The sequence below is a fragment of the Phacochoerus africanus genome, chromosome 4, assembly GCF_016906955.1.
Source record: "Phacochoerus africanus isolate WHEZ1 chromosome 4, ROS_Pafr_v1, whole genome shotgun sequence".
NCBI classification, from domain to species: Eukaryota; Metazoa; Chordata; class Mammalia; order Artiodactyla; family Suidae; genus Phacochoerus; species Phacochoerus africanus.
The window spans coordinates 87,699,147-87,717,463 of record NC_062547.1 but is presented as its reverse complement, the minus strand read 5'-3'; the positions used below and the strand labels follow the sequence as shown (position 1 = coordinate 87,717,463).

At 38.0% G+C, this 18,317-nt stretch overlaps 1 protein-coding gene across 2 annotated transcripts in view; it reads left to right on the top strand.

Moving 5' to 3' along the window:
- The window catches only part of ARSB (arylsulfatase B), a 166,364-nt gene that overhangs the window by 81,285 nt on the left and 66,762 nt on the right, over positions 1-18,317 (top strand). For both annotated transcript variants that reach the window (XM_047778172.1, XM_047778173.1), the window contains exon 5: positions 2,942-3,185. In XM_047778172.1, coding sequence (XP_047634128.1) covers positions 2,942-3,185 — 244 coding nt within the window. The remainder of the gene's footprint in view (positions 1-2,941; positions 3,186-18,317) is intronic.

Here is an 18,317-nt window from a genome sequence, read left to right as displayed (position 1 = left end):
GAGCACTACCAACAGGTAGAACTGAAAGAGACATCATCTAATATTTCAAAGGAGTGTATCTGTTTAAAATGGAGACAACAGGCATCTCTCTTCTACAGACATGGAGCCAGGGTCATTTATAGCAATCCAGAAAACAGAGGGGAATAATAGTGCTGTCTTAGCCATTCTTGACCTCACAGGGAGAGAGTGTAAACATTTCTTGCCAGTGTATTTTTGTCTCAAATGAATAGCACCTTCTTCTAAGTGTTGATACATTGGTTATTGGTGGCTGCTACTCACTGACAAGGAGCAGGGAGGAGTTTCCTTGCTCTAAAGCTGGTGCCCCCTGTTTTGAGTATGTGGGTCTGCTCATGTGAAAGAGAATGTGTATTTAATAAACTGGCTGGGATGACTTTTGTCAAGAAAAGGTTCTCGTATGTCTGATAGCAAATAATGAGATTGACTGTTGTCACCCAGCCATGTGTGGAGGAACTGTTACTTCCACCTAATGTAGCTCCAGACTCTTCTCTCTCCATTTACAAAGCACAGAGAAGAACCCAAGACCCGGTGTGTTAAGGGGGTGATTAGAAGCCTCCTTGATAGTAGAGCCTTAAATTTCTGACCCCCCAGCAATAAAGGCTCCTCTAAAGGGAATTATTATCACCTTGAGATAATTGGCTTCCTGGTGTATCATAGAGTGTACACTTGGCTGAGACAGACCCTGCTTATGTTTTTCATGGGAAAGTGAAGCTTTATGTGCCTGTAGATATGAACCCCGGTTGACACCTTGCCTTTCTCTGTTTTCTCTTTTAACTTTCTTTTCTTTTCTGTTTTTTGGGGATTTTTTTTGGGGGGGGGGCGTTGTTTGTTTTGTTTTGTTTTTTTGCTTAGATGGAAGGGACATTAGGAACAGAACACGTTGGGGACAGAATGCACCTGGGGAGTCACACAGACCTAGCTTTGCCACTCATTAGCTGTTTGGTCTTTGCAAATTCCTCTCCCTCTCTCCTCCTCACTTCCTCTCTCTCTTTTATGACAAAATAGTTACAGTACTAGACGCTTTGTGTTGTAAACATTAGCTACCATTTATTCAGTCCTTAGGTTGTGCCAGGTCCCCAGCCAAACAATCAGCATCGTAATACATGACTAAAATAAAAATCATTTAAAGGTAGGAATTATTATCTTTATATTAAAGGCGAGGAAACCAAGGCAGTGCAGTGCCCCCAGTCACACTGCTGAGGAGTAGCTGGCATCAGGCTCCAATGCCAGGTCTATCAGACTCCAGTTTCTGTGATACTGTGAAACTACAGCAGTGCCTGGTGCAGAGTAGGTACTTAGCAAATGTTGGTTCTCTTGGCGTCTCTGTACATCCTGTGGCTTTGATAGAGATTGATTTCTATATTCAATTTCTTTATACTTAACCATCTATAGAGCAGATCCATCATACTGCCCTCATGTGGTTCATTTGGATAATGGTGGCTTTTAGCAAGAATAGCATACATGCCAATAAGAGTTATTTGAAATTGTCTCTACAAATACATTATGATAGCACTTATATCTGGAATCTAATATACGGCACAAATGAACCTTTCCACAAAAACGAAACTCATGGACTTGGAGAACAGAGTTGTGGTTGCCAAGGGGAGGGGGAGGGAGTGGGATGGACTGGGAGTCTGGCGTTAATCGATGCAAACTGTTGCATTTGGAGTGGATAAGCAATGAGATCCTGCTGTATACCACAGGGAATTATATATAGTCAGTTGCAATGGAACATGATGGAGGATAATGTGAGAAAAAGAATGTATATGTGTATGTGTCACTCGGTCATTTTGTTGTATAGTAGAAATGGTCAGAATACTGTAAACCAACTATAATGGAAAAAATAAAAATCATTAAAAAAAAGAAAGTCTACTTTAAAAAAATAAAAATTTTAAAAAAACTGTCTCTAAAATCACCTAAGTGTATAGCTACCTTTGGAGATAAGGTGGTTCTCCAACCTCAGTATACACGAAATATCACTTTTTACTTTCTACAGTCCAACTCTGAGCTCCACCCAGTTGGTAAGATACTTAAGTCACTCCTGTAATGTGTCTGGCTTCACCAATGTCTCCCATTCTCTTGGATGCCTTGGAAGAGAAACCTTCTCTTCCCCAGCACACAGCTCATGATGAAGCTCTGTCCTGACATCCTGTCAAGAAGGGAGGAATTTTTCTTGCAATAAATTTTTCCACCCAAGCCTTCTGTATACAGAGACATTCAGCCCACTGGCAAAGCCTTCAACGTCCACACTTAAAAAAGTGTTCAGATCACCAGGGAGTTGAAAGTCAATTCTGTTACCTGTTTAAAGGCTAGAAAACTTTTCCTGGAGGATAATAAAAAGTTTCGCTGTCCCCACTCATTCAGGATTCTAAGTTCCTAAGTGAAACTTGCTCGGAGGTGTGTTTTCATGTACAAGGAGGGGCTCCGCCTACCTGGATTCATTCTCCTGTGTTACACAAAGTTGCATGCATGCATTTGAATCATAGTTATTGGTCAGCACAGGGTCTATCCCAGGCGGTTACCCTCATTTATTTTTCAGTGGCCCGGAAGATTCAAAGGTCTCGTGTAAGACATGTGCCATCCTGCACTCTGGTTCTGTCTGTGTGGTAGAGATGGTGTTGGGTAGGAAGAGGGTAGTTGGTATGGGAGAGGTGATAGAGGAATTTTCTGTTTTAGTTCTTTCTTTGGCCGCACTCACAGCACATGAAAGTTTCCAGGCCAGGGATCGAACCCACCCATGCCACAGCAGTGACCTGAGCCATGGCAGCGACAACAGCAGATCCTTAACCACTGGGCCACCAGGGAATTCCTCTTTTTTTAGTTCTTAAGCACCATTTAATAACAACACGCATGCAAATCTTCTGTTCTTAAACGTTTCTAGTAGTTACCCTTGTCCTCATGCCTCGACCTAATTGTGTTTCAGATAACGGAGGGCAGACTCTGGCAGGGGGCAATAACTGGCCCCTTCGAGGAAGAAAGTGGAGCCTGTGGGAAGGAGGCGTGCGAGGGGTGGGCTTTGTGGCCGGCCCCTTGCTGAAAAGGAAAGGCGTGAAGAACCGGGAGCTTATCCACATTTCCGACTGGCTGCCCACCCTGGTGAAGCTGGCCGGGGGCAGCACGCATGGCACCAAGCCTCTGGATGGCTTTGATGTGTGGAAAACCATCAGGTACCCACCCCCTTTCTCTTTTTTCCTCCTGGGACAACAGCTGTAAGCTTGACTCAATTGCAACTGATAGCTTTTGTAAGAAAACAGTAGTTCAGTTTACAGATAGATGATTTTTTTTTCAAGAAATGCCTTTAGAGGAGTTCCCATTGTGGCGCAGTGGTTAACGAATCCGACTAGGAATCATGAGGTTGCGGGTTCGATCCCTGGCCATGCTCAGTGGGTTAAGGATCCAGCATTGCTGTGAGCTGTGGTGTAGGTTGTAGATGTGGCTCGGATCCCGCATAGCTATGGCTCTGGCAGAGGCCAGTGGCTACAGCTCCGATTCAACCCCTAGCCTGGGATCCTCCAATGCTCCTGGGAGGTTCAAAGAAATAGCAAAAAGACAAAAAAAAAAAAAAGAAAGAAATGCCTTTAGAAATACTGTATTCATATATATATATATGAATATAAGTATATATGTATATATATATAAGTATATATGTATATTGTGTATATATTTATTTATTGAGTAGTTCTGGATTTGAGATTTTATAGGAAAAGCAAGATCGTCACCAATGGCTCACTCTCTGTGGGAGATCTTGAAAGTGGAGCCCCTGAGCTAAGAAGGAGGCTAGAGTACTGTTTGCTTCCTCTCTGGGGGTCATGGGACCTGCCCTGTTGCCTGCTAGGAGAATGGAGGACCCAACAGGGGGAAAGAGGTAGCATTGGAGTGAGGGAGCAGCTTTATATATTTTTATGCAGTACATATCTAAGTGAACACCTACTGTGTAACCAGCCCTGTTGTAGCTAGATGTGGAGGTAATAGGAATGAACAAGACAGGCAAGATCCTGGCTCTCATGGAGCATATATTCTCGTTGGGGGAGGGGAAAGGGAGGGGGAGAATCAACATGTAAACCCACAAATAAGTTGGTGACTTCCCACAATGAGAAGCGCAGTAAAGGCAGTAAAACAGTGTGTTGTGATACAGAGAGCTGGGGGATGCGAAGGAGCTATGATCTGGGGAGCACGTCGCAGACTCAACTCTGAAAATGGTGACCACCCCTTCCTGTTTAGCCACCACAGTGTAGGATGATGGCCCCCAAAGTAGGGAGAGGGCGCAGGAAGAAACCTTTAAAACTTGAATTTGTAGGTAATTTTATCTCATCCTTTTAAAGTATGTTTTATAAGATACATCACATATTAGTAGATTAGTATATATATTCAGCGGATAAATAAATATACGTATACATGGACTGGAGATGTTTTTACTGATGGAGTGACAGTTGTCTGGTGTGATAGTTTTCCACCTCTATTGAGCATTAGAGCAAAGCCTAGTGCCTACTGACTGGTCCTTTCGTGCCAGGGGAAAAACGACCTCCTCTGTCTCCATTTTAGATTTTCTTCTTCGTTATAAATGGTTGGAAATTAAATAATTGAGCTAGAGAATGACCGTTTTTATTTATTTTTTTCTCTTTTTTGTCCAGAAAGTCTTTTTCTCAGCTTGAAATGTGCTAAATATTTGCCTATATTTTCTAAGTGTTGTGGTTTGATTCTCTTCCACATAATTCTCGAACTGTTGTAAGATGATTTTGTGTGTTACCTGAAGTCAACCTCTAAATCAGAGGAGCGGGGTTTTTTCCCAGGTGTTTGAATTATAAACCTCTTTGACACTCTGAAAACTATGAAGTTAACAGAAAAAAAGTAAAAGCATGCATAAAAATTTAGATAGAATTCATTTTTATATTACATATTGATTACACACATTCTTTTCTACATAAACACAGAAAACTGTGACTGTCCTTGAAAACCTCTGCCTCTCTCACTCATTTTTTTTATTAAAGTATTCTTTCCTTTTCTATTTGAAAAAAAAACAAAAAAGTCTAATTTCTGCCCAAAGCTTGATCAAGGATTTCAAGACTTTCCTCTGGAAATCCAGCAAATTTCTGTTTGATAAGTGACGTACTCTCATTCTGCTCCCATGTCTTTTTTTTTTTTTTTTACATGTATACGTTCTTTTCTCTCACATTATGTGTTCCATCATACGTGACTAGACAGAGTTCCCAGTGCTACACAGCAGGATCCCATTGCTAGTCCATCCCGAAGGCAACATTCTGCATCTATTTACCCAAAGCTCCCAGTCCCTCCCACTCCCTCCCCTTCCCTCTTGGCAACCACAAGTCTATTCTCCATGTCCATGATTTTCTTTTCTGTGGAAAGTTTCCTTTGTGCCGTATATTAGATTCAAGATATAAGTGATATCATGTGGTATTTGTCTTTCTCTTTCTGACTTATTTCACTCAGGATGAGAATCTCTAGTTCTATCCATGTTGCTGCAAATGGTATTATTTTGTTCTTTTTTATAGCTGAGTAGTATTCCATTGTGTATATATACCACATCTTACTAATCCAATCATCTGTGAGTGGACATTTGGGTTGATTCCATGTCTTGGCTATTGTGAATAGTGCTGCAATGAACATGCGGGTATGTGCGTTTTTTTTAAGGAGGGTTTTGTCTGGATATGTGCTCAAGAGTGGGATTGCTGGGTCATAGGGTAGTTCTATGTATAGATTTCTAAGGTACCTCCATACTGTTCTCCATAGTGGTTGTACCAGCTTACACTCGCACCAACAGTGCAGGAGGGTTCCCTTTTCTCCACACCCCCTCCAGCATTTGCTATTTGTGAACTTATTAATGATGGCCATTCTGACTGGTGTGAGATGGTATCTCATGGTAGTTTTGATTTGCATTTCTCTAATAATCAGTGATGTTGAGCATTGTTTCAAGAGCTTGTTGTTCCCACTTCTTGATAAAAGGTCTGGAAAACATCAGTTCAACCCCCACCCCGATGAAGTTGATACTTCCCACAGCATTAGGCAACTACCTAATTCAGTGATGGTGACAGGACAGACAGCTGGCATGCATGCCTGCTGATGCAGAAGGCAACCGGTCACAATGACGTCAGGAGCTTCTTTTCCAAAGCAGCAAAAACAAATGGACAGCCAAATGTCAGAGAGATGTGCAGTCTGTGCCCAGAGCTCTGGGACTTTTTTCCAGTAAGATATTTACTTGGAAATACCATTTTCAAGATGATTGTAGTTTTTGAACATTTCAAAAGAGTCTGATGAAAGAGGAATGCCAGTAATGGGAGTAACAGAGTCGGCTGTGCTAAGAGCATCCAACGTTTCACTAGTTGCACAGTTACCAGTTACTCTTAGATCTGCTTCAAAATATTATATTTTGGAAGAAAGGATCCTTCTGGGGTGGGTGACATTCTCTGCAATAGGGGTTCCTTGACCGCTTCCATTTTTCATCTGTGCCAAGACAGAATGCATGTTTGTCATCCCTAGGAAATATGGCTTCTCCAAGTTCTTTTCAATTCTGTATGGTTTCTCTGCTTTTCAACTTGATAAGCAGCCTAGAGATTGTTTCAAGCCATTTCAAAGGGTTCATACACTGTAATTTTTAAAAACTTACTTTATATTCATTAACCTTGTATAAACAAAAGCAGAACTCCTAATCATATCCATTCCCATTTCTAATAATGGGAAACTCTTCTAGGTGTTGTAACAAGACAGTAGTGCCAAGCAAATTTTACTTGATGATATGAAATATTTTAAAACCTTAATATGAATGTCTGAAGACTTTCCCTACCTAGGGATTCAGTTTCAAGAGGAAAGTTGAGGAAAGATAAGTTATTTTTCACCCCATTTCTACAGATACCGTGAAGCCCAATGATGTATAATGCTTAATGAGCCGAAGGTTAATTCAAGATCCTCTGAACCAAAATGATGCTTTATTTCAAATATTACCAAGACAATCCAGACTGATTTTTGAGTAATTATTATTGAATAATAATTTCATTATTATTATTATTATGGAATAGTTCCTAATTTACAGAACCACTTTATGTTCTAAGTTCTAATTTATTAGTGCTATGATCTGTCTTGAGCAGGCTCTCCACTGACCTAGCTGTCCCATGTTAGCTCCTCACTGTTGTCATCTGTAATCTGTTGCAAATATACCTGTCAGAGTATATTTTAATACCTGGTAGAAATAGCTAACCACCTCCCCATTATATAGCCTTTAACAAAATTTTCATGACAAGTTTGATTTTTAAACTTTTTTCTGATGGACTCTAGAATTATTTTCTTAAATTGAGAAAAGCTTCTTATAGATTGAATGAAATTAAACCTGAAAATTAACTTGGGAAAAATGGATATCTTTTCACCTGGATGCTTAAAGTTGCCCTCTGCTTACTGATGCTCTTTTTGTTTTTGTTTTTTAATTATTTTTTCTCTATATATTTCATTTTGGATAGATTCTATTGCTAGGCCTTCAAATTTGTTAATTTTTTCCCAATTCTTAATCTTCCATTAATTCCATCCAGTGTATTTTTCTTTTTTTTAACCTTTAAAAAAATTTGTTTGGGCCACACCAGCGACCTAAGCCACAGCAGTGACAATGCTGAATCCTTAACCTGCTGAGCCATCGTGGACTCTGTATTTTTAATTGTGACAAAAGACACTTGACAAAATTTGCTCTCTTTACCATTTTAAAATATACAATTCAATAGTGTTGTGTATTCACGTTGTTGTATAACTAATCTCCAGAAACTTTTTTATCTTGCAAATTTGAAACTCTATACACATTAAACAACAATTTTCCACTTCAGCTCCTCCCAGCCCCTGGCGACCACCCTTCTACTTTCTGTTCTGATAAATTTGGCTACTCTAGATACCTCATATAAGTGAAATCCCACAGTATTTGTCTTTTTGTGACTGGCTTATTTCATTTAGTGTAATATACCCAAAGCTCATTCGTGTGTCAGAATTTCCTTCCATTTTTAAGGTGGATTAATATTCCATTTATGGATGTACTATACCACATTTTTTTTTACCCATTCAACCATTGGTGGATACTGGTGTTGTTTCTACCTTTTGGCTATTGTGAATAGTGCTGTTATTAACATAGGTGTACAAATACCTCTTTGAGACCCTGCTTTCAATTTCTTTGATTGTATACCTAGAAGTTAAATTGTTTCATCATATGGTAATTCTGTTTTTAATTTTTGAAGAACTTTTTTCCAAAGTGGTTGTACCATTATATATTTCCACCAACAGTGTACAAGATTTCCAGTTTCTCTTCATCCTCACTGTGAGTTCTCTTCTTCCTTTTTTAGAAGAAAAATTGATTGTAGCCATTCTAATGTGTATGAAGCGATATGTGTTTGTAGCTTTGATTTGCACTTCCCTAATAATTGGTAATGTTGAGCATCTTTTCATGTACTTGATGGCCATTTGTGTATCTTCTTTGGGGAAATGTCTGTTTGAGTCCTTCACCCATTTTTAAATGACATTGTTTGGTTTTGTTGTTGAGTTGTAGGAATTCTTTATATATTCTGCATATTAACTCATTATATATATGACTTGCAAATATTTTCTCCCATTCTATAGGTTGCCTTTTCATTCTACTGAATATGTCTTTGGTATACAGGTTTTTTTAATGGATTCATGAATTTTGTATATTTAAACATATTTGAATGCAAGTTATTAGCTTAATATTTATGAATATTATACTAATCATCAATAATCTTATAGTAAATGGTATATTTGAAAATATTCAGAACTTATAATATCACTTATTTATTTATATTTAAATGTAGTTGATTCAGTTATATACATATTTTTCAGATTATTTTTCATTGTAGGTTATTATAAGATATTGAATATAGTTCCTTGGGCTCTGGAGTAAATCCTTGTTCCTTATCTATTTTATGTATGATAGTTTATATTTGTTAATCCCCTACTCCTAATTTATCCCCCCCCCCTTTTCCTTTGGTAACTATAAATTTGTTTCCATGTCTCTGAGTCTTATTTCTGTTTTGTATATAGATTCATTTGTATTATGTTTCTAGATTCCACATATAGGTAATATCATATAATATTTGTCTCTGATTTACTTCACTTAGTGTGATATTCTCTAGGTCCATTCATATTGCTGCAAATGGCAAGTATTTCTCTTTTTTTTGCTTATTTTTTGTTGTTTTTAAATTTTTTATTATAGTTGATTTATAATATTGTGCCAATTTCTGAGAGACTGGATAGAGTTCCCTGTGCTCTACAGTAGGACCTCATTGCTTATCCATTCTAAATGTAATAGTTTGCATCTACTAGCCCTAAACTCCCAGTCCATCCCACTCCCACAACTTTCATTCTTTTTTCATTCTTTTTTCACAGCTGCGTAACATTCCTCCCCTTGTGTGTTGTGTGTGTGTTATATATTATATACCACATCTTCTTAAACCAATCATCTGTTGAGGCCAGTTGGAATGTTTCCATGTCTTGCTATTGTGAATAGTGCTGCTATGAACATTGGGTTGCATGTATCTTTTCAAATTGGAGTTTTCATCTTTTGGGGGTACATGCCCAGGAGAGGGATTGTGGAATCATATGGTAGCTCCATTTTTAGATTTTAAAGGAACCTCCATATTGCACCATTTTACATTCCTACCAACAGTATAGGAGGGTTCCCTTTTCTCCACACCCTTTAATATTTATTATTTGTCGACTTTTTGATGATGGCCAGTGTGAGGTGTGCCTCACTGTGGTTTTAATTTGCATGTCTCTAATAAGTAGCAGTGCTAAACATCTTTTCATGTACCTTTTGGCCATGGTATGTTGTCTTTGGAGAAATGTTTATTTAGGTCTTTTGCCCATTTTTTGATTGGGTTGCTTGTTTTTCTGATATTGAGTTGTATGAGCTATTTGTATATTTTGGAGATTAACCCCTTGTCAGTTGCATTGTTTGCAAATATTTTCTCACATTTTGTAGATTATCTTTTTGTTTCGTTGATCATTTCCTTTCATGTTTGATTAGATCTTATTTGTTTGTTTTTGCTTTTATTTATTTTGTTTCGGGAGACAGATCTAAGAAAATATTGCTTCGTTTTATGTTCAAGAATGTTTTTGCCTCCATCCAGTATGTTTTTCATCTCCCACTTTGTGGATTTTCCCCAGTGTTAAGTCCAATATGGGTCTTTTATATTGTTTTTATGTAAAACTTTCTGAACATACTGAATATAATTTAATAACTTTCAATGTCCTCTCCTAATTCCAAAAGCTGTGTCAGTTCTGGGTTGGTTGTGATTAAATGGTTACCTCATTATGGGTCATGTTTCCCTGACTTTTACTCTTTGATCTGATGCCAGACATTGTACATTTTACCTTCTTGGATATTTGTTTATTGTTATGACTCTTCTTGCATTTTTCTGAGATGCAGTTAAATTACTTGAAAACAGTTTGATCCTTCTGGGTATTGCATTTATGATTTATTAGGCAAGTCCAGAGCAGTGCCCAGTCTAGGGCTAACTGTTCTTCTCTACTAAGCCAAAACCTCCCTAGTAATCTACCCAGTGCCCAGTGAATTATAAGTTTTTCCAGTCTGGCTGATGGGAACAGATGCTATTATTCCCAGCCCCATGTGAATGTTGGGCAATGGTCCCTTTAATCCTTTCAGATGGTTTTTTATCTAGTTATGAGTAGTTCCCTCAAGTATATCTGATTAGTGCTCAGCTAAATATTCCTAGGGGAACCTCTGAAAATCTCCAGGGTTCCCTTTCTGTGCAGCGTTCTCTTCTCTGACACGATGTCTTATCAACTTTAGCTTCCTTGGTCTCCCTTGGCTCTCATTTCTTAAATAAGGGAGTCCACTGGGCTATGCCTTGGTTCCCCATTCCTGCACCAGGGCTTGGAATCCTATCATTTTCAAGGTGATAAGACTCACCTCTTTCATTTCCTGTCACTTGCGATCACTGTCCTTTGCCTGATATGTCATCTTTTGAAAACTGTTGTTTCATATCTTCTGTCTGTTTTTCTTTAGGTTGTTGGAGTTAGGATGGTAAGTCCCATCTGCTTCTTACTCCATCTTGGCTAGAAGCAGAGGTACCCAAAGAAAATTTTACTGTGCCTTTGCTTTTCTGATCATATTTTCCCATTTATTTCCTAGTTTCAAGTGTTTTTAACTCAGTCTCGGATCATAGACCAAGCTTTATGAAATATAACATTGTAAATCTTATAAGTCTTCTTTTTTTGGAAGGCATATTAACATTTATTTAACTAATATTTAATAATTGACATTGCATTTTTCTCAGTTCCCTACAATTTCAACTAATAAGGCATTAAACATACTTTACACAAATCCTAGCAAGTGAATTAAATGCATGTTTTAATTATGTTATTGCAGCATAGGTGACCTACAATACACTGTATATATTGCAAGTGTACAATTTGCTAAGTTTTAATTTTGCATACAATCATGAAACCATCGCTGCCATCAAAATAAGCATGTCCATCACCTACAAAAAGTTTCCTTCCCTCTCTCTTACCCATCATCATTGGTTCTCTATCCACAGGCAATGAGGACCTACTTTCTATCAATATAGTTGTTTGCATTTTCTAGAATTTTATATAAATTGGGTCATACAAAATATACTCTTTGGTCTGGCTTCATTTACTCAGCATAATTATTTTGAGCTTTATCAAATTGTTGTGTGTAAGTCTTCTTTTCAAAAGAGTTTTCTTCTTGCATTCAACTTTGTAATCACATACAGAGAAATTACGCATAGATCTATATATTTATTACTTTTCGTATTACCACCACTTCTTAATTTTCCTATCCTCAGTTCCTAATTTTATTATTATTTATTATTTTTTTAGGGCCACACACACGGCATGTGGAAGTTCCCAGGCTAGGTGTCCAATGGGAGCTGCACTTGCCGGCCTATGTCACAGCCACAGCAACATCAGATCCAAGCCACATCTGGGACCTACACCACAGCTCATGGCAATGCTGTATCCTTCGCCCACTGAGTGAGGCCAGGGATCAAACCCATATTCTCAAGGATACTAGTTGGATTCATTACTGCTGAGCTACAATGAGAACTCCCCTAATTGTAGTTCATGTTTTGATCGGTTGGTTTAATGTTATAAAGTGACTTGCAGTAGATGTACATACATGGTAAGGTTTTTTTAAAAAAATCTTCACATATGGATAAATATTTTTCAAACATAAATAATAATTTGACAAAGAATTATTATTAAATCTTTTCTCCTTGCCTTTTGGTAAGTACCATTACAGCAACGTGTACCAAGTTTACCTGCAGACATAGAGAAAGCCGAGATTACAGTCTTGGTATCTGACAAGGTAGAATTTATGTCAAAATTATTGTTCAGTTTAAGGGTGGAAATGGTGCAGATGGTGGTGTTTGATTCACGTGTTTGGAAGTGTGTTGTTTAATTTCCAAATATTTCAGGTTTTCTCCAGTTAGAATATTAATTTCTATTTTAATGCTATTCTCAGAGGACATACTTTTTATTATTTCAGTCACTTTAGACTTGAGACTTGCTCCTACTTTCTTGGAGTCTATGCTGCTGTGTGGTCTTAAAAAGAACGTGTGTCTTACAGTTGTTAGCTATAATATTATGTTTTTCTTTGTGCTCCAGTCAGAAGTGGGTGAGTTTATGTATGTTGCTATAACTATAAAATTTTTTATTCTTAGCTTTGCCATGTTATTTTATGTTATATTTATTTTTATCTTTGATCTTTTGTTAGTTCTTTTAATATTTAAGTGATGTATAGTTTATTCTAGTGTCACCATTATAATAATATAGTTATATAATTCCTTTATTCCCTTTTGAGATTCTACTATATGGTTTGTCAGCTTTAAATGCCATCTTCCACTCCCACGCATTACCTATAAGGAAATCAACAGTTTGTTCAGCTTTACTCTTTCTCTTGCCTTTCTCTTTCAGTTTTATTTCTAATTGCATTATTTCTATTTCATCAGAGCATATACTATATAATGCTTTCTTCTACCCTTGTCCACAGTTCTGTTTTTGTTTTAAATCTACGATAATATATTCTGCACTCACCACTTGTTCATTTCTAGAGTGTTTTCCGTTATCTCTTGGTTGGAAGAAATCATTCTTTAATAGATTTCTCAAGATTCTTTGAATTTTTACCTGTATAGTAAAAATAGTAGCAAAGTGGTTCAGCTGATATAAAATCTTTATCTCATACTTTTCTTAAGTTTTTTGAAACTGTGACCCCACTCTACTTGTTTCACATGTTGCTGCTGATACATTTATTTATTTATTTATTTATTTATTTATTTATTTTTAAACTTTTTTTAGGGCCGTACTTGCGGCATATGGAGGTTCCCAGGCTAGGGGTCGAATCAGAGCTGTAGCTGCCGGCCTTCACCGCAGCCACAGCAGTGCTGGATCCGAGTAGCATCTTTGACCTACACCACAGCTCATGGCAATGCCGGATCCTCAACCCACTGAGCAAGGCCAGGGATCGAACCCGCATCCTCATGGATACTAGTTGGGTTCATTAACTGCTGAACCACGATGCAAACTCCACTGTTGATAAATTTAATGTCACCCTGATCTTACTTCGTTCGGAAGTGACTTGGTCCTTTTGCCTGGAGGTCCAGAAGATTTTTATTATTACTACTATTATTATTTAAAGTCTAAGGCATTTACTAGGTATGAGTCAAATGTGACCATACAAGGTCAGTTTCCCAGATGCACAGTGGGGTTCTTTCCAGCTGTTCATCCAGGTCTTTTATTTCAGAGTTTACTTGAATCTAGGTCTTTTATTTCAGAGTTTACAGCTTTACATTTATCTTCTATTGTTTTGCATTTCTCTGGGACTCCAATTATAGATATTATAGAATCTGGTTTACATACATTTGTTCTGTAAGTTTCTTTCTGATCCTTTTTTCTTTTTTTCCCCTTACTTTGAATTAATTAACCTCTCTCTTTTCATTTTTATTCTCTGTATTCTTTCATATACTTTTAAACCCTTCATGTTTGAGATTTTGATTTTTCTTTCAGTTTCTTCCCTTAGTTTGGCATCTGAGTTTTTCAATGTTTAATTCCTTTTCTTTCCTTCATATAGGCAATGCTGATTTGATTATATTTAATTCCTGTTGAGATATTGTATAAATGTTTTCTTCTGCTTTGTGGTTTTTCTTTTACATAGTGGGAGAATATTTTCATTTGCCAAAATTTTGAATTCTCCTCTGCTATTATTTATTTATTTATTTTAGCTTCTATGGGAACTTTGTTTAGATGTTGAGCCCTTTTTGTCATTATTGTTTTTGTTTACATATGTTAGTTTTCCTGGACCTGCAATAGCAGATGATCTGTTGGGGTGTGATTTAGATAGTTTATTTCTTAGTTCAAGGGCCCCTTCTTCTATTGCTCCACTGAAGTGCAGTTTCTGTAATAAGTGCTGCCCCTTTCTTTCTGGTCTGCCTTCTTGTGATTCTGTAATAAATATTATGTTGTTTCATTGGGATCATAACCTTTTACCTTTTTCTCTTTTCCCTTACCATCCACCTTCCAAAAGACCCGTTCTTCAATTGCTTCTCTCAGAATTGCCACCTGCCTGGGACTGCCATTCTGATTCTGTGCATTTTTCCAAGCCACTTCCTTGTGACTCCCCAGTAGCCAGTCCTCTGGTCCACCTGGTACCAGGCAGACCTTTAGTCCCTCGGGTGGGGGGGACCCCTCTCTTTCTGGGTTTATTTTATCACATATGATCTGAGTCTCTTCCCCTCTTGTACCGCGTGCCCAGTTTAGCATGATCCCAGCCTGCCTCTTCCCCAGGGTGGACACCAGCCCTGACCCTTCAGGTCTTAGATGGTTATTTCCTCATGTCCCTCCAGGTTTAAATATGTTCTGTCTTCTGCTTATGTTGTAGGCTTGGGCATTGGGTGATTTTACTTGCTTTCCTTTTGACTATGTTTTTAAGGCAAAATGTGTGGAAAGATCCAAATGTAGATGGCCACCAATAACGGAAATCTGGACAGTCACATGTCCTTAGGCTCTTTCTCCAGTGTAGAAAACAAACAGCATTAGAACCTGGAACTGAAGCATTAGAAAAAGGGCTTATGAAATAAAAATGGTGGTGAACACCACCCAGTAGTCCTACATTCAAAAACTATGTAGTCTTTGAATATGTAGCCATTGCGGTCAAGTGAAAGCAAACTGTTGAAGAAGTGATGGGCTTTTTGATTCTCTACTTCACCCTTTTTGACAAAAGTGCTTCTACCCTATGTGCAGAGTTACGTAGTGCTCCGAGGGTTATCTCAGATGTTTTCTGTTTGGCTCCATCACATTCTAGGAGGCGATCTAGCTGCCTCATTTCTTCTGTTTCCTCTCGTGTTGGTCTGGTGTTTGCTGCCTGGAGAGGCAAAGAGAGGGAAGAAACTGGCCATGAGGGAGGAAAGGCGTGATGGGCTAGCTCTGAAGACAGCTGATGGGAGATCACTGTCCCTTTTTGCTTTAGCTTGGCCCCTGAGTTCTATAGCTAGAGGGAAGACCAAGTGAATCCATCTTTTTCTGTTGTCTTTGGTGATCAGGTTTGGATTCTTATGGGAGAATCCAAGAATATGTTGTTAATCGCTTCAGCATTGGCGTTAGTGAAAATGCCCTCAGGACTTTGGCATCTGGTCTTCTCTTCAGTTTCCAACACTCTTGCCAGTTTTCATCTTTCTGTAATTCTTCATGGGTATTATAATGGAAATTGGAAAAAAAGGCATATTAGGTTCTGCTCATTTGCCCTGATGCTAACCCAGAAGTCCTACCAATTATTTTTCGGTAATGACTGGGGAACGATTGTAATAAAAGTGTGATTCAGTTATTCTTAATACGACTGCATATTTCTTAAGCCTGCTTTAGAAATGTAATGATTCCTTGGTAAAAATGTACATGAAAATGTTTTCTCCTCATCTGTAGTTTGACATCAGATGAATTTAAGTTATGTATTTCCTCACCAAATTTAGTCAAAATTTTATAATGTCCATGGCTAAACTGTTTATTCATGGTAATGTTTGCATGTTAAAATGGCTTTTAAGGGAGCGTGGAATTTACACAAACCCACATCACCCTCACCCACATAACAAAGAAAATAAGTCCTGCAAGGAATTTTGCTAGTATGCTGGTTGAAAATGCAAACTCTGTGGGTAGATCTGGTTCATATTCCATCTCTTCCATTTATTATTTGTGTAATCTTGGGCAAGTTACTTAATATTTCTTAGTATCAGTTTCCCCACGTGAAAAATGTGACATTAGTGGTGCCTCCCTCGTAGGCACTTTTGTGAGGAGGCAGAATATGCATAGAACACTTAGCATAGCACCTGGAACACAGTGATAATTCAGTACCTTGAGGTGAAGATGATGCAGATGATTTCGGATGCTGACAAAAGGCGAACAGGATGGAGGTTACTCTGTGGGTGTTTCTTGACTTTTTTAATCAGTAATATTTTTTTTGAAAATTTCATCAAAGGAAATATTGCCGTGGCTATTTCTATTTCTAAAAATTTGATACTGCCTTCCAGGGCGTGTCTTTTTTATGACAGATGGTCAGCAGCTAGTGGTAACAGAAGTATGGAATATAACAGCACTTCATTTATTTATGGGAAATGTTTTACTGCCCCACCCTTTAACCAGTTGGAAAATGAAAGTCAAAAACTGGAAACTCTATCTATAAATGGACAGTGCTGTGATCTCAGTGTCTGAAACTGTAGACTTTTAGAAAATATTTATAGCATGTTGGAAGCTAGTTACTGATCAGTGCATCCTTGCCCTCTTTTCAAAACACGAATCCAGAAAACATGAAATTGAGGTGAATTAAAATTGAATACTGGAAAGTCATCAGGGACAGTTGAGTATACACCATTTTATGTACATCTTTAAGAGGAGAGGATGGAGAAAAATGACTAATTCTCTCGTTAATAGAGATATTAGAAGTGAGTAGGGGTAGCTGTTAAGGGAGCCTTAAGCATCAGCTGGATAAATGGAAACATAATACATTCAAAAGGACACTGAGACCATGTCCATGTTTGAGGAGACAATTTAGCATAGTGCTTAGGAGTGGGAAATTGGGGAGTTTGCCTGAGTTCCAAACCCAATTCTATCAGCTGCTCAACCACGTGATCCTGTAAGTCACTTGACTGCTCTGTGCCAAGGTTGTATCTACATCGTCATGTCAAGGATTAAATGGTATAGTACACACGCAGCATTGGAAATGATATGTGGCATAGATTAGATACTCTATAAATTCTAGCTACTATTATTCAGACTAGCTTGGTCAAAACAAATAACCTCCCCCAAACAACTGCAGTCTGGTTGTTATGAAAGTGCATGAAACATGCCTGTGTCACAGGTGTAGAGGTAGGTCTCTGCATAAAGTGGTCAGTGAGACATGTTGCAGTTCTTTTTCTTTACCTAATTCTTGGTGCAGGAAGCAAGAGTCTCTGAACAGTCCCCTAGGTGCCTACTTGAAAGAAGCTGATTAGGGGGCTGTGCTTCATTCGTATCAGCTTAGAGCCCAAATGTTTGCCCTACTAAAAACATCCATTGCCTTGCAGGATAAAACCAGGGCCTTTCAGGCACTTGTGTGATCATTGAAAAGTCATTTTCTATGAACATCACCAGTCATTATTCAGAGATTTAAATTTTACAAATGGAGTCAAGAGTCTAATGAAGATACTGTTGCTCAAAAAGCTAAACTATACCATAGGCTTGATTAAAAAACATAGGGGAAATTCCTAAACAGCAGATTGTAATATATCTTTTTAGATATAGCTCGTGAGTGGACTGTGTGACTTGGCTACATTTAACATGGATGCTTTTCTAAAAAGAGACCCTCACATGGAAGAGAATATAATAATATGTCTTAGAAAATAAAGTTCCAGCTACACCAGTGTATTTCGTAAGAGGAACTCTTGCCAGCAAGAGGGATGGATTGGAATATTAATGATCCATTGTATCTGTATATTACTTTTGTATCTGTATCTAGGTTAGTGTCTTGTATCTGTGCTTATAGTCTTTCCACCTTTAGAGTCAGGATCCAAATTTTGCAACAAAAGGCGTTGTCATTGTTTTTAAGCTACCAGCTTATTGAGCACTTGCTATAGCCGAAGCCCTTTAAATGTCTCCCCATTTAATTCACATAACAACCCGTGTGTAGGTTCTTTTATCCATCTTCTGCTAGTGAGGAAAAAAAAAAAAACAAGGCTCAAGTTTATATAACTTTGTAGAATTGAGATGTAGACTCTGAAAGGCTGTGCTCTTAAAGA